The 24,995-nt window shown below is 47.6% G+C and overlaps 1 protein-coding gene across 1 annotated transcript in view; it reads left to right on the forward strand.

The window, feature by feature from the left end:
- Positions 1-24,995, forward strand: part of LOC142583441 (nuclear factor related to kappa-B-binding protein) — a 588,296-nt gene that overhangs the window by 83,383 nt on the left and 479,918 nt on the right. Inside the window, exon 6 of the mRNA XM_075693910.1 lies at positions 6,272-6,399. Coding sequence (XP_075550025.1) covers positions 6,272-6,399 — 128 coding nt within the window. The remainder of the gene's footprint in view (positions 1-6,271; positions 6,400-24,995) is intronic.

A 24,995-nucleotide genomic window follows, 5' to 3' on the forward strand; every position in this document is an offset into this window, starting at 1 on the left:
GTCCTCCAGCAACTTCACGATGCTCCCTTGGCTGGACAGTTGGGCGTCTCGCACAGACACGACCGTGTACGCCGTCGATTCTTTTGGCCAGGTCTTGCCTGCTCCGTGCGGCACTACGTTGCCGCTTGTGAGCCCTGTCAGCACCGGAAGAAGCCCTCCACACCTCCAGCTAGATGTCTCCAGCCAATCGACATCCCACCCGAACCCTTTTTCCGTGTTGGTCTAGACCTTCTTGGACCATTTCCTCTCTTGGACTCCGGAAATAAATGGGTCGCCGTCACTACCGATTATGCTACGCGGTACGCAATCACCAGAGCCCTCCCGGCAAGTTGCGCTGCTGACGTTGCTGACTTTCTGCTCTATGACATCATTTTAGTGCACGGTGCTCTGCGCCAATTACTTACTGACCGTGGCCGCAGCTTTCTGTCGGCAGTCGTCGAGGACATCCTCCGCTCCTGCTCGACAAAGCACAAGTTCAGCACGTCCTACCACCCACAGACGAACGGCCTCACAGAGCGCCTCAACCAGATTATCACCGACATGCTTTTGAAGTACGTTGCGACCGACCACCACGACTGGGATCTTCACTTACCATATGTGACGTTCGCGTATAATTCATCGCGTGATGACACCGCCGGCTATTCACCATTCTATCTCCTATATGGCCGAGAACCTGTGTTGCCCTTGGACACTTTGCTGCCCTCGGCCACACGTTCCGCCACTGAATACGCCCGTGACGCGATCGCACACGCTGACCACGCACGCCAGCTACCCCGCACTCATCTTGAGGCCTCACAGGAGCATCAGAGATGCCTCTATGATTGCCACCATCGTGACGTGCACTTTTCTCTGGGTTTTATGGTGCTTCTCTGGTCACCCGTTCGACGTGTGGGCCTTTCCGAAAAGCTGCTGTCGCGCTACACTGGCCCTTACCGTGTGGTACGACAAGTGACCGATGTCACGTATGAAATCATCCCCACCGATCTCTCAGCGTCATCATCAGCTGCAAGTTACATCATTCACATGGCAAGACTAAAACCATACCACACACCTTTCACCTCGGATGTGTAGATTAAGCACCGGGATGGTGCTTCTACAGCCGGGGGTGATGCTACGAAACAGCCGCCACGTGTGGCTGCACTGAGGAGGACGAAGACGACATGTGTGCCGGCTTGATATAGCCATTTTGGCCTCCGTGAGCTTCCCTGTAAATACATTGTAAATAGTATTCGGCTTCAGCTTCATGTAACAATATTTTTCTTTTCTTAACGAGTGCACGTTTTTTGGCACCAATGTGTATGGATATATGTGTGTGTGAATGTGTGTATGTTTGTATCTAGCTATTTTCCCACATACTTGAGTCACTCAGTAGTCAGCTATCAAATGGTTAGTGCATCAAGCTGCTATGCTGAGGTTACAGGGTCCGAAACCAACCATCTGACCAACTTGGGGTCACAAGGTATTTGCCAATGTGTACATATGTGCTGTGCCGCTCTTTAATGAACCTCCTTCATGCTGACATGAGCCACTGTACGAGTTCAGTGAAACTCTTTGAGGCTGCCTTGGAACACTGGGTATATGCTAATCAGTCTGCGCTGGTCTTCAATGAATATCTTTGATGCCAACTTGGGTCGCTGGATATTTGGGTCACTGGATACTTGGGTCTGTCTCACAGCCAGTAGGTGTGTGCAACTCATGAATGAATGTCTTTGGTGCTAACTTGGGTGACAAGGTATCTGCCACTGGGAATGTGCTACTCTACAATGCTGAAAAAGATCCTTTAAAGGGCCCATAAATCATTTACGATATTTTTTAAACATTTCAAGTAAACACATGCATCGAGCTCAGAATGCTGTCACGATCAATGATGCCAAACGCGACAGCACCATGTGCCGTGGACGGGCCACAAGATAAAAAAAACAATCCCTTGCTCATCTTCAGGCCTTTCCAGTATCCACAGCGCTTGTCATGATGTCACCAGGAGTAGACGCTATCTATTGGTCGAACAAGAGCTATGACTTCCGGTTAGTCTGGTACACGTGCTCCCTGCGCTTCCTCGTCGTGTTGCTTGCTTTTGCGCGCTTGTGAATCGGTAACTATGGCTCGTGATGCAAGTGCCAAATCGCTTGTGCTTCAACACAGTTGTGCTTAGCGGTCTGATTAGCTGCGCTGATAAAGTTTGACAGTGTTTTTCGATGGCTAGAAAGGAATCCGTGCACGGTGCTTGGCTGCAAAAACGCCGACTGGAAAAACGAAAGGACGTGGCACCGGCTGCCTCATGATGCCACCTCGCGCAATGCCTGGCTTGCAGTGCACATGCGCGCAACAGTGGGTCCATAGCGGCACACTTTGCGGGAGCATGGGCCGGCACGGCAGCAACAGTGGGTAGCCGAGAAGCTCAGAGTCGTGGTAACTGGAAGTGGACAGTGTTTTGAACAGCACATTTGCAATTTTGTATTGGCAAGTGTACTTGTTCATCTCTCTTGGGTGACCGCTTTTTCACCGGCTAAGAAAGGTTAAACATTATCGCTCAGCGCAGAATGTACCTGCATGTATCAGAAGTTTCTTCAAGGTTATTGATAGTTCTATCTGTCGCCTGTGGTCAGTTGTAATCTGATTGTATGCACAAAGTGAATTGTGCGGCACTTTCTGGAAGACACGCGGGCATCAGCAATTATTCTGGTACCTTTGATGACTCGTGCATGAAAGCCGACGTGCTCACCCCGCTAATCAGTTTTTCAATAATCGCTGACTGTGCTTGCTGCTATCATGGTGTTTGAGTGTTGCTTGTTTTGCTGGGCATGACTTCACCCCGTTTAGAGCACGAGTTCTCACAATAAAGATTTGAATTTGTAACTCCCAAAACAGAGTGAAGTAAAGAGAAGAGCAGAACAAGTCAGAGCCACGTTTTAATCATCAAACGCATGTAACTTCGCTGTTACGGCACCGTTTCGAAAAATTCCTGTGGCTGCATGTTCATTGCAGACTTGTACACAACTGCAATACCACAACTAAATGTTGACCTCTGGGTGGTTTAGGGGCCCTTTAAACTTCCCCGATTCTGAGCAAAATCGAACCCCCGTCACAAGGCTTCCTCATGGACAGCAGCCCGACGAATTAGCAGGCTGCGCCACAGATGCGCTAGGTATGTACTGCTTATCAATGAACGCCTTTCATGCTAATGCTTTGGCAAGCTGCACCATGAATGCACTGGGTGTGTGCCACTCTTTGAAGAATCTTTTGCCAACTTGGGTCACTGAGTGTGTGCCACTGAGTATGCGGCAAGCGAGGGAGCAATTCTGATTGTTCGCAAGCACTGGTGTGCCACGCTTTTCATGTTGCAACCCACATGCGTACTTCTTGGCAGTGCTGCGTGTCCAGAAAGAAGCACAAGAGAGGAGCCCAGTTGCTGCATCACCCGCTTTTCGGCATTTGCACACACCGGTGTGCCGTTCATTACGAAGGTCATGTGAAATGGCACCGAGTGCTCTTAGGGAGGCATGAAAGTGGAGTCTCACTGTAGTGCGTGACTCGTACATAACTTGTTTCAACAGTGTCAATACGTTGTGTTGCTGCATTGCTTTAATGCTAACACATCACCGTTGGCAGTCATCGTGAGATGACTTCCGCCATGATATTTCTTTCTTCAGAGCAAGGCGATGCAGCAGCCTCTGCCACACCTGCATTTGCGCACCTCACACGGTGCGTGTGAGGTGCGCAGCACAGAGGCAGGTGTGGCAACAGCTTGCTTGCATTTTTTTAAGGCGAGAGCCTTAAGTGACTCATTGCAATGGATCGTACTCCCCAAAAATTGGTGTATAGTCTAGTGATGCAAAAAATCAGTGATGCAAAAAAAGATTGGAGGACTCCTTTAAGAGTGGAACGCAATAGTCTTCAAGGATCCCTGACTGCTTCTCATGTTTCCCAGCAACTGCGGCTTATGTCACCATAATGTTTACTGGGAAGCACTAGTAGTGAACACTATACACGAAGGCAAGCTTTCTGGTAGAAACGCGGCCTCTTGCGGGGGCCACGATACGGTGGAGTCGAGCAGCAATTGGAATTGTTGTATGGAGCCAGGCATGTTGCTTTATGGCCTTTGAGATTTGCACATGCCAGCGCGCACAAATTTCAGAGGCCATGGTCACTCTATGAATGGTAGAAATGCTGGAATTTACGTGTAACAGAATGATGTTTTCTCGTATATTCAAATTACAATCCAACACTATGATGTCTGTAGGTTGTGTCTAAGTTGTACTTTGATTTTTCTGACGTATTTTACCTTGAGAAATTCAATTGCTTCAGTAACTTCCTTATGCTACATGGAGGGCCTGCGTGGTAGGGTATGTGAGGTTCGAAATCATTTTTGCCAAAACTATAGTCAACGTGGGACGTTGATGCCAGATTTCCTGCAACACGGTATCGTGATAGCGTTAAGTGCCCCCCCTTAACACTATCACATTAATATATCATCAGGAATGGCTCATACCCGCGTAAGCAAGCAAAGATGCAATGGCTGAATATGAAGAAACAAAGGTAAGGAAGAACAAAGAAAGAAAGAAAGAAAGATGGAAAGAAACAGAGAATGAAAGAAAAAACGAAATAACCTTCAGATACAGTTACAACTTGATCTTACGAAACCCGATTTTATAATGTTCCCGATCTAACGAAGACATTTCCGTTCCCCGGTAGGCACCCATAGGGTTCAATGTTGTCATCAACTCAAATTAACGAAACTAACTTGGCCGAACTCGATTTAATGAAGTTTTTCCTGAAATAAATGAGTAAAAAAAGAGGTGATTTCTTTCTAATCTATATACAAATGGGTTTCAAGTGTGCACTCTAAAGCTAACACGCTAAAACATCTAGGTGCACTAGTAGTGGCCCTAGCTTTATTTTGACGAGGCTGTATGCCGCGTACATGCACGGAACTGTGTACTCAACACTGCCTCGGTAGAGGCAGCTGTGGTTGCTTTTATTTCATGGTGTATGCAACAGATGGCTGCATTAGCAGCGAGTACAGTGCCGCACTAGCTTTTGCATGTCACCATGTTACAATTTTTATTTTGAAGGACTGAAAAATTCCTTTCTCCATTTCACAAACTTCCAGATTTGACGAAATAATTAGAGCATAGTCATCACTTCGTTAAATTGAATTTTAACTGCAGTGCATTAGGTGCTCGCGTGTGTCATTAAGGAGGTCAACTTACAGCATCATACGTTTACTTCACACTGCGGCTCGTTATGTCTTGCAAGGAGACTGATCCCTCCGATCGTGTAACTTAATTCATTACCACTTACCACTTTACCACATTACCATTACCACAGGATTTTGCTTTCTTGTTTTTTTTTTCGACTGCTTGCTGTTATATTCAATATATTGTTAAAACCAGTATTGTTATAAGTGGGTTTGACTGTTTGCTTGTATGAAATATGGATGTAGCATGCTAGCACAAGGTGACATGTTGCATGCTAGTCGCATAAAATGATTGGCATCATGTTTCAAAGAAGTGGTGCTGGTTTTTACCCATAGGTTATTGTAGATGTGTCGGGGAAAGCTGTCTGCCCTGCTGTTGTTGGGCACCATACTTAACCTTCAAAATGCCGCCTACTGCGTAATTGTGCGAAAGAGCTAGAATTATTTTTCATTGCATTGGAAAAATAAGTAAGAAGTCTCTTGGTGCGTATTTATGTATCAATTACTATGGTACCGCATTTTTTTCCTTCTCAATTTTTGATGGCACACAGAAACACACAAATTTGTTCTTGCCGGTTCACTTATAGTGAGGCTGCATTCCCACCAGGTACTTGCTGCTAACCAGGTTTCACAAACAAGAAAAATTTCCAAGGCATTTTACATCCGTGAGGGCCTTGGTCCGTGTGCCAGCAGCCTGCCTGTGCGGTTGCAGTGGAACTTAACCGTTTTCTTTTATCCATGTGTAGGGTCAACTTTCTTTTTGCTTTTGCTGCCTCTTTGCGCCTTTTTATCACTCCAATGTGTTGCTATAAGCTGCCTTCTTTTAGAATAAATGTTTTAGTGACAGCACTTATCTGCTCCTTTCACATCATGTTCTGGCTGGTGGTTCCTGCCACGAGTGTATTACCAACTGTTCCAGTTTTTAACGTTGATTGTTAACGAAACTGAAATTTGGGTAAATGCAATTGTTTTTCCTTTGCTGTTAAACATTGTGATGACGATAACATTTGTGTGCAGCTGACACGCTGCATTATTGCAAGGTGCCAACAACAGTGTCATCCTCTTTATGCACAGATGGCCTGCTGGTGCCTGATATTGCACGCACGGCATCACTGGTGCGCAAGGCCAGCTACCGGGACTACCGACTGAACCAGCGTCGCTACCACTGTCGCCTGTTGCAGGACATCTTAGTGTCACGCAAGGCAAGTGTTTTGCCAGCCTCACTCGTCACCTTCTTTAATTGATTGATTGGGCTTAACATTGCAAGGCGCCAAGCTCCAGATGCCCTCCTTACTCAATGCTCCTCATGGGGCCTGTAAGGTAATAATAACTCTAGAGTGTATTTTTGCACCCTGCCTTGATTTAAACACAGCTGGCACAGTCGAGGGTCAGGTCCGTGAACTTAGTAGCATGATCCCATAGTGACCACAGTGAGTCACCATCTCCTTCGGAGTGGCATCCTCCACATTTGCACATCACATATAGTTCTCATTCTTTGAATGCTTTAAAAAAGCTTTCATCCTAATTTTTGCGCCATTTAAAGATGCAACAGCTCAGCACCGTGAGAATGCGTGATAAAACACTGTTGCAACTTGTTTCAGTATCAGGGGCAGCTTTTCATTTGATGATGATTTCATGGTGAGAACTGCATGTTATCGTGGCCACTTCCACCTTTTCTAATCGAGACAACCAAGCATAAGCACACAGTTAAGCATACATAATATGTTATATAGACATGTGACCTCCCGTTCCCTTCATATGGTAGTGGTGATTGGCCATTGTCGCAAGGATGATTATAATTGTATTTCACATTTTGTCCTATTGTGCAACCTATTGGACCTTCCAACCATGGCGTTATAATCTGTTTCAGTAGTTTCAGATGTGTTGCCAGTGTTGGGAACCCTCTGCTTGTCTTAATGGCCGTAACAAGGGGTCGTGTCAGAAGATGTTTACATGAAGGCTTCCATGCATGTTGCAGCTGTAATTTTTTACATGATTTTGCTTCAATCTTTCATAAAACATTTATTGAGACTCTCTATGATACTGAAAATGGTGTTCTCACTTGTTTGAGTGAAAACTTGCAAAGGGACAAAGAAATCAATGCAACTCTGCCCTGTAGACATTATTTTTCATTTAGAAAGTACAAATAATTGCTTTGACATTGGCTAAATGTTTAGCTGTAGTTGGCACAGCCACAACACTGCAGAGGGTTCCCTCCTGTTTAGTGCTTCATCCTCTGCAAAAATGGCATCAGTAGACTCGCCTGTGTGGTATCAATCCCAGGTGCGCTTTTATACAAAAGGAACGAAGCAGCTGGCGTTGAATGTGTTTGGAACAGTGCCTAATGAGTGCAGTAAAAGTGCAAGCATGGACTCTGTAATTAAGAAAATGGCTGCACTTACCCATGTTAGTGAGCATGCCCTGTAAAAATGGATTGCGGAGCATGAGAAAAATGGCAACATGCTGTCACAAAAGAAGCTGTTTCGTGGTGGCCGCGATTGAGACAGGACAACTTCAACCTCATTGTGTTACACAGCAGAGTCATGCACCAGCTCGCTATGTCCGTGACGATGATTCATTGGATGCTGCAGATGATTGTCTTCTGGTTTATGGAGCATTCCCATAATGTGCTCCTGATTCAGGCTACACACACATCATTCAGTGGCAATGCAAGTATTTGTGCGAAATAAAGGAGCTGCAACGCCAAGGATGACCCGCCTTATGCACCGACGAAACCAGGCCAACGCTGGGCACACGGTCAGCCGAGGGTGGGTCAACGAGACCATAAAGACTGCCGAGAAAGCCAAGAAAGACAACCTGTTGACAGGTGCCCCCAAACCTCAGTGGTAAGGGCAGTCGGCTTATGATTACTCACTGCAGCAATGAGGACGGTTTTGTGAGCGGCACCGGTGAAGGGTTCTGCGCAGGAAAAGGAACTGCTGACTATCATGACAAAATCAATGGCGCCCATTATGAGAAATGGTTTAAAGGAGTACTGACACAAAAATTTTCGATTTTGGTTTTTCCGCTGCAGTAAGTATTAATGACCCAGTAATCACGACATGAAACATCATTGGCTTTAGGGCACGGCAGGAAATTATTTGGAGCCTTGTTTGTAGCGACCAGTCCATGTTTCGGTTTCGGAAAGCAACAAGTTGACCCAAGAAGGAATGTAAACTGTGACAAAACTGTGACTTATGCATGCCGGCGTGCATGCCGGCACGTGAGCTTCGTGTTGCTAGTTCATCTGCTATGTCTGCATGTGCTTTGCGATGTCGTCGCCATCATCGCCGTCCTCGTTTTCGTCCTGCAGAGGCGACTATTTCCTGCAGGCGGGAGTTGCCGCTGTATTAGACGTGGCCAACCACCTTTGATTGGATCCACCACAAAGCAGTGACTCGGAAAGTGCAGCCAGCGACAGCTATCAATATGCATACACACTGCTACAAGTGGTACGAACCATTCGTCAAGGGCACTTTGGGAATGAAACATGTTCTGCAGCAGGACACAAGGCGGGGTAATAGTTGGCACAGCATCAGGCTTGGGGGTACATAGTCTTGGTGGAAGATCATCGGAGTGCTCTAAGCTCGGCGGGTTTTGTTTATACCAGGCACGCTCGAAATGAGCAAATCTGGCTGCTCTTCAACGGGGTCCATTCTAAGCGTCCAGTGGCGCGCATGAACTCGAACCATTTCTGCCACTCATTGACGCCGACGGTAGCGAACGAGCAAGCCAGGGGAGCTGGCGATCGCTACGAAACGGCGTAGGCCTAGCTCGTTGGCCATTGGATCCGAGGCCGACGGCACATGCAATCCATCCGCAGCTTGTAATAATGCACCTACATTTGTCAACACAATCGTCTGCACATTTATGTCGCTTATAAGTGACAATACAATTAGTTTTCCTGACGCCGTTGGTAGCGATGAGAAAACACATTAGCCAGGTGAGCCGCTTTGCAAAGATGATTGCTGCGGCGGCTGTGCTGACTGCTTGCCAGTCAAAATCACACCAATGATTTACTATTTCGTGCAACGTTTTATGACATGAACACTTTCGAGGTCACTTTACTCGAGTTATTTAGTGTCGGAAACAAATTTTAACTGATTTTCTGTGCTGCCATCAGCAGCGAAAAAAAGAACATCAGGGTCATCGGAGTGGCGAGAAACTTGCTCGCAGGGCCTGCCCCGATGGCAGCGCAAACTCGTGACGTCGTGTTTTCCTGCTTGTTTACATTCCTTCCTTAATGTTGATGTCGCGAGGTGCTATGTATTGCGGTTGGCTGCTTGCATGTGCACTTTAAAATTGATTTTAAATATGTTCTAAGCTATATTCGCCGTTCATATTTTGCAGACAATGTGTGTGTGCCTACGTAGATCGATCTCACACGTTAACTCGACTTCGAATTTATGTGTCAGTACTCCTTTAAAGAAAAGCTGCTGCTTCATTTGCCTCCAAGCAGTGTGAATGGGATGGGCAATGCTCTGTACGATTCTGTGAAACTTAAAAAACCCACCCCTGTTGGGATATTGGGGAGATGACCACGGCACAATGCTTCGCCACACTGAGCCCTGCAGTTGGCCCATGCCTGCCCATCAACTGCGGTCTGGTACAAGCTCGAGAAAACAATCGACGACAACCTCAGAAAGCATTCACTCAGAAAACATTTATTATGATTAGAACTAACACTTCGAGCAGGCCAGCTAGCTATATAGTTGACATCACTGAGGGTACCTCGAAGAGAATAAGACACTAGGTAAAGAAAGGCTTCCGACTTACCAGCTGGGGATACAGGTGGCCGCGAAGATTGCCACAGCAGAATCATGGTTGTCAAACCATGTGCCGGAAAACAGGAGCGGTGGTGGAGATTTTCACACTCGCTGGTTGCTGGTGACCAGAGACCCTTGGGCGATGTCAGAGGGATTTCATGCGATACATGTAGTGGCGCTGGTAGCGCTTGCAATTCCCGTGTGCCGCCCACGAAAAGAAGGTTTCCTCTCTCCACAACCTCTTCACGCACCTGTGACAGAGGGGACCCGCAAATTCCCAGATCCCTTCCTCCTTAAATGTTCCCCTATGGCAGAGAGACCGCTGGAAGGACAGCAGCGAGGAAGTGTCCGGGCAGGTGCAAAGGTTAACTCGCAGGAAATGGTGGAATCTATGTCGATAGGCAGCACAGTACTGTGGGGCGGCTGTTCAGATAAGGCTTTCCTTTATCGATACGGTTATCCTTTATCGTGGATGCCATGTGCTGCTGTGTTAGACCAGGGACAGGGACAGGGACAGTCCTTCCCTGCAATTTGAGGCCGAGAGAGCAGGCAGGGACATGGATGGTGGAAGCACTAGCAAGTCCGGCGGCTTCACTTGTTAAGTCGCTGAAATGCGCTCCACAAATGCCTAGAATTATAGCAGTAGAGGCTGCCACGGATTCGGCCATCTGACATGATGCTGAACCACCTGCTTACTGCATAGCTTTATGCGGCAGGCAACAAAAACAATACAGTTCGTTTGAACAAAATTATTTGCTTCGACCAAATTTTTCCGGTTCTATTACAGCATGAAAGTTGGCGATGCTCGTCTGAACAAAGCGCTCGATGGTCCCTCGAGATGCCTTTTATTCTGCCTGCAAAATATTGAGTCCATCTGAACAAAATATGCTATATTGAATGACGTTTAGCCACTCGGGCGAGTATAATAAAACTAGCGAATGCATTTGCGCCCGCTAAATGGCACGACATAGTCATCTTCAAACGTGCGACCGGCACCTCCGAAGGGCCTTCGGCCCAATCGCATCCATGATGGATACCAAAGCCAGAAAAGCCCAGAAAGGGTTCCAATGAGCCGCTGCAAGGAGATAGGCCTAGCTGAGTGGTCCCCGCTCGCTGCTCAGCATGCAGCTTCCAAGCGGACTCCTGGGACTGCATCCCACTGACATCCTAGCCAGCGTTTTAGGCGCCTGGCTCCCAGAGCCGATGATACAGAGGAAAAACAATTTAAATATGTTCAAGAAAAATTGGCCACCACGTTGACTGCTGTACTCACTTGCCTTGGGTGTATCCTTCGTCGCTGCAAATCTCAGCTTCTGTGCGAGTTTGGGGATGCTGTTGGAGCGTTACTCTCACTCAAGAAAGCACATACCCAACCTAGCTAGCAATCATGCCTTTGGGTGATTCCTAACGCTGGTTCGGACGAAGCCCTCCTCGCACCGAGTGAACCGATTGTCATCTAGTTTTTCCAAGATTTGCCCCACATTGAGTACCAAATGTATGAATATGGGGGACATGCCCACAGCACTATCCTTCACCACAACGAGCTCCAAGATTGGCACCTCCCTGCACGTCAACTGCGATCCGGTAGAAGCTTGAGGAAACAATAGACAACAACCACGTGTACACTCAGCAAACATTTATTACGATTACAACAAACACTTCGAGCAGGCCAGCTAGCTATATAGTACAGTGGAATGTCAAATGGAAATTGCTTAAATGGAACACCATCCTCATGGTTAGTTGATATTGTATTCATGCAATTGTATTCAACTTTGTCTCGCAGTAAATGGAACTCCACCCGCCGTGGTTGCTCAGTGGCTATGGTGTTGGGCTGATGAGCACGAGGTCGCAAGATTGAATCCCGGCCATGGCGGCTGCTTTTCGATGGGGGCGAGATGCGAAAACAACTATGTACTTGATTTAGGTGCACATTAAAGAACCCCAGGTGGTTGACATTTCCGGAGTCCTCCACTACGAGTGGTGGCGGAGACTTTCACACTCACTGTTTGCTGGCGACCAAAGAGCCTCGGGTGGATGTGTTGCCACGGCAGAAACGCAGTTGGCTAACTATGTGCAGGAAAATGGGAGCAGCAGCAAAGACTTCCACACTCACCGCTTACTGGCGACCAAGGAGCCTTGGGTGGACATGCCGATTTGCCACGGCAGAAAAGCAGTTGGCTAAACACATTCAGGAAAATGGGAGTGGTGGCAGAGACCTCCACACTTACCGTATTTACACGATTGTAAGTCGACTCGAATGTAAGTCGACCCCCCGATATCGCTTGACCGGAAAAAAAAAAAAACCGAGGGCGCATTCGATAACGAAAATTTATTAGTAGCTGACATAGTCATTGGACTACTCGCCTTCACTAGTGCTGCCATCGTCATCGTTCTGCGGTCCCACAGCGCGTCGTGGTCCAGCGAAATTTCAAATTTGGCAAACGACCGCACCGGACATCTTGCAGAACAGCAGCCCACGCCAAATGCACCCAACCACACGCAGCCGTCAGGGAGGCTCTTTTGACAGGTCCGGTTGGCGTAATTTCGCAGTCTTCTGCCGCCAGCCACTCGTTGTACTCACGGCGGAGCAGAACCTTAAAATTAAGGTGGAGGTCCGGGCTTATTTCATGATCACGTCGCACTTCACTGGCAGGGACCGATCACGCATTTCAGCGACGTACGCCGCAAGCTTAGCCTACAGCTCCGGAAAGCGTCCATACTTCGGCACGTGGGAAATTTCTCACTTGCCGTCACACAGGTGAAAATTTCGCTTCGCTGCAGTCGCCACTCTCGCACCACCCGTTTAGAAACATCGAAATTGCGGCCCGCTGCGCAGTGATTTGTTTCTTCGGCGTAAAGGGTGGCAGCCCTCTTGAACGCTGCTGTGAATGAGTGCCGAAAGATTAGTGGGCCTGCAGCGCTCATGACGACTGGGGAAGCGTAGAAGTAGCACGTAACCGGCAGTCAAGTGGAATGCGTCAAACCAATGTCAATGCCTTTAAACAGAGAAAGAGAAACCCGCGAGCGGTGTCTGCTCTTCCATGAACTACCGATACTCCCCGCAAGCGCCGCCGTTCTGAGGGTGCCGCCGCAAATGGGAACAGCGGCGCTTTTATCAACTATCGACACCCCCCCCCCCCCATGAGTGTTGCATGCACTGTAAGACTCCCAAAATTTTGAAAAACCCTTCCGAAAAGCGAACAAACACGCGGGATAGCGAAAAGATACGGGTAGGGCCATAGAGCAAACATAAAATTGTAACTACGTTGTAGCTCTCGTTGGTATGGCTTTTTTTGGCGGGGCCATGTTTTGGTTTCGATTGTAAGTCGACCCCCCAACTTCAGACTTTCAAATTTTAAAAAAGGGGTCGACTTACAATCGTGTAAATACGGTACCGTTTACTGGTGACCAAAAAGCCTTGGGTGGACGAGATGATTTGCCACGGCAGAGGTGCAGTTGCCTAACCACGTGCAGGAAAATGGGAGCGATGGCAAAGACTTCCACACACTGCTTGCTGGCCACCAAAGAACCTTGGGTGGCCATGACGATTGTCACGGCGCAAACGCGGTTGGCTAACCACATCCAGGAAAATGGGAGCTGCGGCAGAGACCTCCACGCTCACCTCTTGCTGGCGACCAGAGAGCTGCAAGTGGCCGTGACGATTTGCCATGGCAGAAACTCGGTCAGCTAACCCCGTGCACAAAAATGGGAGCGGTGGCAATGACTTCCACACTCACCGCTTGCTGGCGACGAAAGAGCGTCGGGTGGACGTGATGATTGCCGCAGCATAAACACGGCTGGCTAACCACATGCGGGAAAACGGGAGCGGCGGCAAAGACTTCCACACTCACCGCTTGCTGGTGACCAAAGAGCCTCGAGTGGGCGGGACGATTTGCCACGGCAGAAACGCGGTTGTCTAACCATGTGTAGGGAAGCTGTGGCAATGACTTCCAGACTCAACGCTTGCTGGCGACCAAAGAGCCTAGGGTGGACGGGATGATTTGCCATGGCATAAACGCGGTTGGCTAACCACATGCAGGAAAATGGGAGGGTGGCGAATACTGCCACACTCACCGTTTATTGGTGACTAAGGATCCTCAGGTGAATGTGACGATTAGCCACGGCAGAAACGCGGTTGTCTAACCATGTGTAGGGAAGCTGTGGCAATGACTTCCAGACTCAACGCTTGCTGGCGACCAAAGAGCCTAGGGTGGACAGGATGATTTGCCATGGCATAAACGCGGTTGGCTAACCACATGCAGGAAAATGGGAGGGGTGGCGAATACTGCCACACTCACCGTTTATTGGTGACTAAGGATCCTCAGGTGAATGTGACGATTAGCCACGGCAGAAACGCGGTTGGCTAACCGCGTGCAGGAAAATGGAAGCAGCGGTAGAGACTTTCACATTCACCACTTACTGGCGACCAAAGAGGCTTGGTGGACGTGATGATTTGCCACAGCAGAAATGCAGTTGGCTAACCACGTGCGGGAAAAATGGGAGTGGCGGCAAACACTTCCACACTCACCGCTTACTGGCGACCAAAGAGCCTTGGTGGACGTGACGATTTGCCCTGGCAGAAACGTGGTTGGCTAACCACATGCGGGGAAAATGGGAGCAGCGGCAAACACTTCCATGCTCACCGCTTGCTGGCGACCAAAGAGCCTTGGGTGGCCGTGATTGCCACGGCAGAAACCCGGTTGGCTAACCACATGCAGGAAAATGTGAGCGACGGTAGAGACCTCCACATATACTGTTTACTGGCGACCAAAGAGCCTCGGGTGGACGAGATGATTTGCCACGGCAGAGGTGCAGTTGCCTAACCATGTGCAGGAAAACGGGAACGGTGGCAAAGACTTCCACCACACCGCTTGCTAGCCACCAAAGAACCTTGGGTGGCCATGACGGTTGTCATGGCGCTAATGCGGTTGGCTAACCACATCCAGGAAAATGGGAGCGGCAGCAGAGACTTCCACACTCACCTCTTACTGGCAACCAGAGAGCCTTGGGTGGACGTCAAAATTTGGCACGGCAGAAACGCGGTTGGCTAACCACGAGCGGGAAAATGGGAGCGGTGGCAAACATTTCCACACTTACCGCTTGCTGGCGACCAAAGAGCCTCGGGTGGATGTGATGATTTGCCACGGCAGAACCACGGTTGGCTAACCACGTGCGGAAAAATGGGAGTGGGGGCAAAGACTTCCACACTAACTGCTTGCTGGTGACCAAAGAGCCTCAGGTGGACGTTATGATTTGCCACGGCCGAAACGCGGTTGGCTAACCACGTGTGGGGAAATGGGAGCGGCGGCAAAGACTTCCATACTCACCGCTTGCTGGCGACCAAGGAGCCTTGGGTGGATGTGATGGTTTGCCACCACAGAAACGCAGTTGGCTAACCATATGCAGGAAAACAGGAGCGGTGGTGAGACTTCTACGCTCACCGTTTGCTGCCGACCAGGAGCCTCGGGCGATGTCGGAGAGATTTCATGTGACACATGCAGTGGCGCTGATAACGCCACGCCGCACGCCGATACAACACAGATCAAAATGGGGACTCGCTCGTGTACTTTAGTTGGCTACTGGCGTGTCTAGTAGCGGCTGCGATACTGACTTTTCTAGATGATGTTAGCTATGAACCACATTTATCGTTTTCAATCGCAAACTCGCGCGTTTTCTAAAATCCTCGAATCTAAGCCGACCATAGAGTTTGGTATATGATTATTTGAAAAAAAAAAACAATTATCTGCCTAGATTTGAATAAATACAATAACCCGATTGAGCTTGTGTGGAGTGACGTGAAAGGCTTTGTGGCAAAAGGGAACACAGATTTTAAGATATAAGGCCCGGATGCTCTGTTCTGGAAAGGCATAGAGTAAGTGACGGGAGAAATGGGAGAATTACGTGGGCCATGTGGTGTGAGTGGAGGCGAAATTGACCATGTAATCCACGATCAGCTTGACAGCTACCAATCTGCTGTAGCAACCTTGGATGACGACACCACAAGCAGTGATCAAAGCAGCACGGATGAAGATGATGATCTCGAGTTTTTAGCCCCTCACTTGAGAGATTGTGAGATCTGACACCTTTGCCCCACCTTTGCCCCACCTTTGCACTACCATATAAATAATTGTGGTCGAAGCCATCGAATGTTGATGCTAATGCAGTTAGCAATGAAGCAAAGTAGCTACACGCCAGTGCTGGCAGTATCGAATATACATGTATCTTAGATACACTAGCTGACCTATTTTCCGGATCTCGCGTGGACCGAAAAATGGTCTGAAAAATTGAACAATCCGAAAAGCTCGTTCAGCCAAAAAAAGAAACAAAATGTATTGGGCTTAGGACAGTTTTAAAATATCTCTAATAATGCCCTGCCTCATATTACGCTTAGAGGCGATCAGATTTGCTTGTATTTGCGTAAGTGTAACGTAGTCTCTGTATGCAGTCCGACAAGAGCTTCACCACGTTGGCAATCACTGTTGTCGGAGATCGCCATGGAGATTGACTAAACGAGGCCCGTTTCTTTGCAACACTTGGCTCTCGCGAAGACACCCGAGGTGGTGTCGATTACACAAGTGCGAAGCCGCACAAACACACAAAATGATGCGACGCAATCTCCGAGGCACACCTGCTCTGTCGAAAGACACACCACGTGCAAATAGCAACCGATACTTTAAAATAAATAAATGAATAAAAATCAATCTTGCATTAAGTGATTATGGCGATAGTGCTGACCAAAAAAAAAGAAATAAACAAGAAAATGTTCCGTCCCATAGAGCATTTTGTTAGCCAAGGAAAAGCAGGCATGACCTCAGAGGCTGGAGAAAGTTGCACGCATTCTATTGAAAGAGTGCACGTCCCAATCTTGGAGGCTATAGAGCAAGCCACTGGAAGCTAAGCCTGGCCAATCCATTGGAAAATCCAACATGGCGGCCCTCAAGATCACGTAGCATGGCTCGTAACAAGCGATTTAGTATGGAAAATCGAACTTTGGGGTTTAAATCGCCAGTATTTATGCGATGGGTCACGACGGACGTTTGACCTAAGGGTCGATTGTCAAAGTAAAAAATGTCGCAGTAGCCGTCAAGAACGCAGCAAAGGGCTTCAGCTTGAACAGTTGTAAGGTCAGAGGAAACCATCTTCTCAATGTCAACGTCAGTACCGTGCAATGACGTCACGGTATAGGCTGAGCTGTAACGATCTTCCACTGTGAATGGCTCGACCTCATCATCTTGCAAAGCGCTAATTTAGCCAAGGAGATCCCCTGAGGCAGAACTTGCGTGGTTAGCGCGAAATTCAAAAGTGGAAGGCAGGTGCGGTTGCCAGTAATTTTCAGCACAGTCTACCAACCGGGAAAACTGGGAAAACCGGGAATTCTCAGGGATTTTGAGTAGTCTGGAAAAACTCACGGAAAACTCGGGGAATTTGTGCTTCTATCAGGGAAATTAGCTGTAATTTTATTGAAAGGTCGAAAGTCAAGGTAATGCTGGCTCGAGTAACAGACAGGAATTGTAATGAATCGTCTTTGACGCCCTGTCGTCGGCTGGAGGAGTTGCCAATGTACAGTCAACGACCGACTTTCCGGATTCTCGATAATTTGGACGGCTTCGCGGCACCACCACGTACCCCGTAGAGTCAATGTACCAGAACGTCTGAAATTTCAAACTTAAGAACTCTTCGCCGTCCGATTCCCCGAAGGTTTTGCCCGGACCGCAGGTCCGAAACGGCGTTAATCAAAGCCGCCAGCTCTGCCATTTTGATTGCCTTGCCGTCTCGAACCGGCGCTCTCGCACGCAGATCCGCTGGCAGCCGTAGCCACCACGGCGGCAACGCTAGGCCTAGATGCTTCGACGTTCGCTATGAAGCTTCTTGCCATTGGATGCCGTGTTCTTTATTGAAAGAAGTCGCTGCTGTTAGCAATGGCACGGACGCCGTCTTTGTGGTCCTCGCGATTGGCTTAGAAGCCATGAATACTTTGTTTAGCGCAAAAAGACAGACACAAGAAAGACGACAGGACAAGGCGCTACTCTCAACTGACATCATTTTATTGCATCACTCCTTTATAGACCGCTCAAACCAGAGGAACATGCGCAGTGAGCACCATGTGGTTGAGCCACCAACATCCGATCCCAAAAGCGCACTCATGCGACAGAATCCAAAAAACCAAATTCAGCGCTGTACAAGGTTAAGGAAGGCACACTAATGCACTGTGACCCCAATGACTGAATGAAAAATGCTTCTGATAACTCTCAGGCGGTGGTGTCACGACTCTTCTTCAAAATTGTGGTATCACGAAACATGGGTTTGCACTTGCATGTTTTACAATGCTGAGCCAAATGCGAACCTGTGCCTGTTGGTATGGATCGCTCATGTTCTCTAAGGCGCTCGTTAACACAGCGACCTGACTGCCTTACATACACTTTGCCACATGACAAGGGAATTTTATAAACCACACCGACGCTGCAATCTACAAACTTCATGTGGTTCTTTTCACAATCAGGTTTTTTACTTGTTTTAGAAATACGGCTGCACAACATCGACAGTTTCTGAGGACGGAAAACACTACTGGAATTTTGTATCTGGTGGCGACATTCTTCAGATTGTGAGCCACTCTGTGGCAATACGGCACAACTTCAGGCCTTTTCTTTTGTGTGCTGCAGTTACTTTTATGCCGCTTGCCTTTCAGTTTTTGAAGCAATACCTCCGAGACTGACGTCACCACCACACTTGGGTAACCAGCAGCCTGCAGCCTATTTAACTGTGCAATGAAACTCATGTTCGCAGAGTGATGACAAGACTTCTTTAAGGAAGATTCTAAACACATCAAAGCAATGGCGCGTTGCTTTGGAAGCGTGCTGCCGCCATTTTGAAGGAGTTGAGAGATATAGAGAAAGTGAACTTTAATGAGAACCAGCAGTTATGTGGGCTGGGCCTAGGCCTCCCACGATGAAACGTCGAGGTCTTGCCTCTTCGTCGCTTCGTAGGTCTGCTGAGCTCAAAAAACAAAGTGTTGTCTGATGCCGAGATGGAGGTGTCCCTCATCCAAACCAAAATAAACTCTTTAAAGCAGTGAAACACAACACTGAGCCGTCATTCCCGGGCTGAGAGTGTGTCAGGACAGTTGAGGTTGACTTACGAGTTGTTGAGAATCTCAATTGTGACAACGTTCTGGCCTCATACCACTGAGTTGATAGAAATAGCTCCTATTCGAAAATATTTGCTTCTGTATGCATCTCCACTTTATTCATATTTGTGAATGTCCGACTCGATTTGCAATATTTTTTGAAGACATTTTATTTGCTCTGCATTTTACTAACCCCTCCCTTCTATTCTCTTTTTGAATAACATAAACACTTCTCCTTAGTATTCAGATTGGACTAAGTCGTTTTTGCTGTCACTCGACTAAGTAGAGTGACAGCATCGGCAGATATGGTTTCAGTCCATCTTGACATAAAACATAGTTCTGCATCACTCAGGGAATTTTGCAAAGGCACTCAGGGAAAACCTGGAAAACTCAGGGAATTTGGAAGTGTCAACTTGGTAGACACCCTGGATGACGTCACGGTATGGGCTGAGCTGTGACGATCTTCCACTGTGACTGGCTCGATCTCATCATCGTGCAAAGCTCTAATTATAGCCAATGAAATCCCCTGAGGCAGAACTTGCGCAGTTAGTGCGAAATTGACAAGGGGAAGGCAGGTGCGGTTGCCAGTAATTGTCAGCACAGTGTGCGGCACGGTAACACCATGTGTAAGTATAACTGCCGGAATTGGTGCGACCACGTAATTACCGTCAGGTACAACTGGTGAGGACAACAAGTCGACGTGCGTCACAGATTGAGGCAGTAGGCGAATAAAATCCATGGAGCTCAAACGGCTTGGAGGCGGGTCCACAGGGTCGGCAAGAAGAGGCAAGTCAAGGCGAAGTGAGCCGGCCGAACAGTCAATGAGGGCCGAATGATTGGCAAAGAAATCCACACCGAGAATGAGTTCGTGAGGGCAATGCTCGATGACGGTGAAGAGAACGACGGTGTGTCTCTCAGCAATGGTGAGTCGGGCAGAGCACATGCCAACAATAGCGACAGTCCCTCCGTCGGCGACTTGTACAACTCAGTTCGGGGCGGGCGTCAGAACTTTCTTGAGCCGACGGCGAAGAGCAGCACTCATAATGGACACATGCATCCCGGTGTCAATCAATGCGCGCTTTTAGCATGCTCGAGACGGCGGCACTGCTTGAGGATCGCATCGATACTGGTGACGTTCGTAAACACTAGTAAATTGAAGGCGTCGTCAGCAATGCCTTTGAGGACGTGATTAACCTTATCGTCCTCAGACATGGTCAGGTCTACCTTGGCACAAAGGGCCAAGGCGTCGAGAATGTACGACACGTAGGACTCGGTCGACGTCTGTACATGTGTGGCAAGGGCTTTTTTGGCATTGACTTGGTGACCGAATGGATTGCCAAAGAGATAGCAGAGCTTCTCTTTGAAGAGATCCCAGCTCGAGATCTCCTCTTCATGAGTCTGGAACCATGCAAGTGGAGCTCCGTCGAGGTAGTAAAGAACGTTCGCAAGCATAATAGTCGGATCCCACCTGTGACTGGCGCTGACACGTTCGTATAAGCGGAGCCACTCGTCAACATCAGGACTGCCGACTCCAATGAAAACACCAGGATCCCGAGGGGGGGGAGACAGCGACTTAGGTCCGGGCTGCAGGCGGAGATGGTTGCGTAGATAAAGTGCCGCTGGCCGGTGCCGAAGTTGCACTGTCGCCGTTGCGACCACTGCGAAGCTCCATGACGGGTACGGGGAACGTCCACCTCCACCAAATTAATCTTGCGTGTAGCTGGAGCCCAATACTATGTACAATTTATTGACAAGGAAGCTAACGGAAGGCCAAAATGGCGACACTATATCAAGCGGGCCCACGTCGTCGTCTTCCTCCTCAGTACAGCCTCACTGTGGCGGCTGCTCCGTAGCAATATTTTACTTGTATTGACAGTGTGTAGCATCCAAGAATTCATTTTCAGCATCTTTGGCAATGGTGATGCAGTTATCATTCATGTATTTGATCCCTCAACAAATTGTGTAAGGAGGAGGCCAAGGTCCATCGTGAGCCCCTCCTGAATGAAATTTCTGGCTACGCCCCTGCCTGCTTCGTACGGTACAAATGCTTCCTCCTGCAACTGCGGCTTGTGCAACCGTAATCTTTATTTCTTTCCCCTGCACGGCCAGTGCCATGGATGTGCGGAGGTGAGCGCCATCTGGTGGTGCTGCACACACATGGCGCAACATCTTTCACTGTGATTGGTTGAGTTTTCTGTCAATGGAGACAAATAAATCCTGGGATCCTAGTCATATACAGCTTCTCTAGAACATATGGTGGCAGCTTGTCACACAATGTGCAAGATGTTTGTAAATTACTGAGAGGTTATTTCTACAATTTATACACTTGAAATCAACAAGAAAAAAAAATGTCATGATGTTTATTTACTCTTTACTGTCAATGACTGATTTTTCGAACATGCCTGATAATTCAGACGCCTTTGTGGCACCGCCATGTGCCCCATAGAGTCAATCATCTGAAGTATCTGACACTGAAACCCTTCGCCATTCGATTTTTCTTGCTTTTGGCTGTGACTGCAGGTCCGAAACAGCAATTGTTGAAACCACCACCCCTGCGATTTTTACTAGCTTGAAGTTCAGACACATTTCCAGCGCTCTCGCACGGCAACGTGTTGGCAGCTGCAGTAGACGTTTTGTGCTCTTGTTAGACCTAGCTTCTTAGACGTTCGCAGAAGTGGGACTTCTGCACCAATTGCGTCATTTGGACACAAACGTAAATTACTGCGCCAAACACAGAAAATTGACCGAAATTACACCACGTTGCACCACAACGGCTTCAGCATGTGTGCTCTGGCAGTGGCTGCGAACAGTGAACGAATTTGTTCTTTGAAACAATGCACCGCCAATTACGATATTCCCTAATGGGAAATTTCAGTGCAGTCGTATACATATCTTCATTTAACGATATGTTGGCTGGCATGGACAATCTGTCTTTGCAGCACGTTGCAAGCAGAGGGAAGTGCGGCGCAACTGCCTCACTAATTGTGACATGTGGGCATGATTTACAGCAGCCACCACTGATAGACCTCTGCTCATGCAGCGCTTGGATTTCATACAGATGACGCCTAATATTCTGATGCCATCTTGTAGCCATCGTCGTCACACAGCCCATCTTGCATGGCACAGCTCTTTCCTTCTCACGCTTTCCCCATTCTCTCTTCCTCTGTTTTCCGCTTCACGGTTCTGCTGCACCCTCTTCCTCCGCTTTCCTCCTCATGCTTTCTCTGCTATCGCCATATTTCATCCTCGTTCACTCTTTCATCGTTTTGCTGTGCTCGTTTGCTCAGTTACAAAGTCGCCGAGGGATGATGGCGACACTCACTGCAGAAACGGCCGCCCACGAGCTGCACTCATAAACAGTGCAGCTATTCACATTCTGCACACTGCGTGATGGCACCTCCCGCACAGTTTCTTGTAGTTTTTGCGCTTTTAATGCTGAACTTTTAGGTGGTTTCGGCAAGTGGCCGGCTGCTCCTGGCTGTCGCCGCTGCTGTCGGTACGGCCTGGGCTCTATTTTTAGGGTGTACCAGAATACGGTTCAGTGGGCCAAGCAGTCTAGCACTTCCTAGCTGAGACACAAAATAACAAAAAGTAGGCTGAGGGTGCTGTGAGCGAACTAGAGATTAGGGAAGTGCGTGCTGCAACAGGTTCAGTGGGCGGGCGTCTCTGTCCCCAGGGCAGGTATAACGTAAAACTATTCCAATCTGTTCTTGGGCCCATATGGCAAGGCCTGAGCCATTTTGACGGATCACTAAGGGCTAGTGGCTGATTTGAAATAAAAACAGATTGAAAATTTATGTTATACCAAACAAGGGTCTATTGCAGTTCTCCGAGTCTGCGGTGACATTTGGTGATCCAGGAATTATGTTACCGCGTCGATTGGACTGCATAATTTGAGAATCTTCTGTTATCATCATGATCGTTGCTACAGGAATATATAGTTCTGTCATATTGCAAGCAATATTTTTTGGCTTTACAGCAGGAAAGGCATTTGCCATGCTGCTGCTCAACCCACTCTTCCATATTGTAGTATGCTATATTTATAATGTGCACTTCCACTGCCTCGAGTTCTGATTGGCTTGCAGCAAGGCCAAACTATCTCTATTATGTAGAAACAGCTTTCAATAAGCCACAGTTATTCGTAACTGTGGCTTCTCCGTACGGCCTATTGGTGAAGCAAATTTCCAGGCACTTCACCCACACTGTTAAGACTTCAAAGAAAAAAAAATTATATATATATATATATATATATATATATATATATATATATATATATATATATATATATATATATATATATATATATATAACATCTTTGGCTACTTTTTGAAATTTGGACTCACTATTTCAGAATGCATGTTTTTGATGTGAAAGCCTTAACGGCTCATGGGTCAAAAATTTGACCATCCGGCGTTATGGCACCTAATTCAATGGCACGAAAATTTGGGATAGAAGCTTCAACCTTTGGTGGGAATTGAACCCACGACCTGTGCTGGGCAAAGGTACTTAAGGCACAGTTAATTACAATAGAGTTAGTTAAGACACTCAAATGCATGACCTTTGATGTTAAGTAAGGCAAAATCAATTAAATGACAGTTAATTAAGACAGAGTTAATTAAGGCACTCAAACACATGACTTTTGGTGGGAGTCAAACCCACGACAAGGCTCCTTACCATGACCTTTGGTGTTAATTAAGCTGAAGTTAATTAAATCACATTTAGTTAAGATAGAGTGAATGCACTCGAACTCATCTTTGCTGGGAGAGAACAAGTTATAGGAAGTAACAACACATTCAAATGAGAATGTCAAGTAATTTAATGAATGTCTCGTGAGCGTGCAGGCTATTGTGCCTTCATCCTCTTTAGCATATGCTAAAGTGACTGCCAACTTTTTATGATTGCTACCACTAATTAAAGGTCTGCAGGCACTATTATGAAAATTTGTGTGCACTAGATGGTTTCAATATCAGGGTAATCTGCTTCAGGATTCAGCTTAAGATGTTGCTTAAGACAGTTGTAGCACAGCGCTCGTATTTGTTTAAAAATAAATTAAATATGGGGTTTTGAGGCATGCCATGCCATACCAATTTTGACCACCTGGGGTTCTTTAACATGCACCTAAATCTAAGTACACGGGTGTTGAAGGATCAACATTTGGGCGAGTTGGTACTGGTTGACCATCATGAAGGGGCAGCGCAATATGACAAAGACAGAAGGCAGGAACACACAGGACAAGGCTGAACTCACAACTAACTTTATTCGAAGGCAACTAACTTTATTTGATGCCTTCGAGTAAAGCTAATTGTGAGTTCAGCGCTGTCCTGTGTGTTCCTGCATTCTGTCTTCGTCATATTGCGTTGCCCCTTCAAGATGTACACGGGTGTTCTTGCATTTTGCCCCCATCGAAATGCGGCCGCTGTGGCCGGGATTTGACCCAGTGACCTTGTGCTTAGCAATGCAACACCAAAGCAATTGGGTTGATTTATGCTGTGTTCCGTCGTGGTTTCGAAGTGCGCTGCCATACTCCAGTATTCCACTAAAATTCACATTGACCTGGTCCAAACGGCTTCATAATGAAATTTAGTCTGCTCCAAGCTGCTGCAAAATGCAATTTTGTCTGCTCCAAACTGCAATTTTACTTTCATCAAAATGACTATGGGCAGTCCCACCCCTGCATTCACTATCAAGCTTCCTGCTATTTGTTGTCGTGTTTTTTTGTTATTTAGGAGATCTGCCGCTGTCGGAAATGGCGCCGAAGTGCAGAAAGCATGGCAAGGGTCTAAATAAAGGTTTGCATAATGGTGGTTCCCAAAAGTCAGCTTGGCCGCAATACAGCGTTGTTGAAGCATTCCACAATGCCGCTTTGCAAAAGTCAGCTGCGCTGCAATACAGCTGTGTTTATGCAGTC

Source organism: Dermacentor variabilis, chromosome 5, assembly GCF_050947875.1.
Source record: "Dermacentor variabilis isolate Ectoservices chromosome 5, ASM5094787v1, whole genome shotgun sequence".
NCBI classification, from domain to species: Eukaryota; Metazoa; Arthropoda; class Arachnida; order Ixodida; family Ixodidae; genus Dermacentor; species Dermacentor variabilis.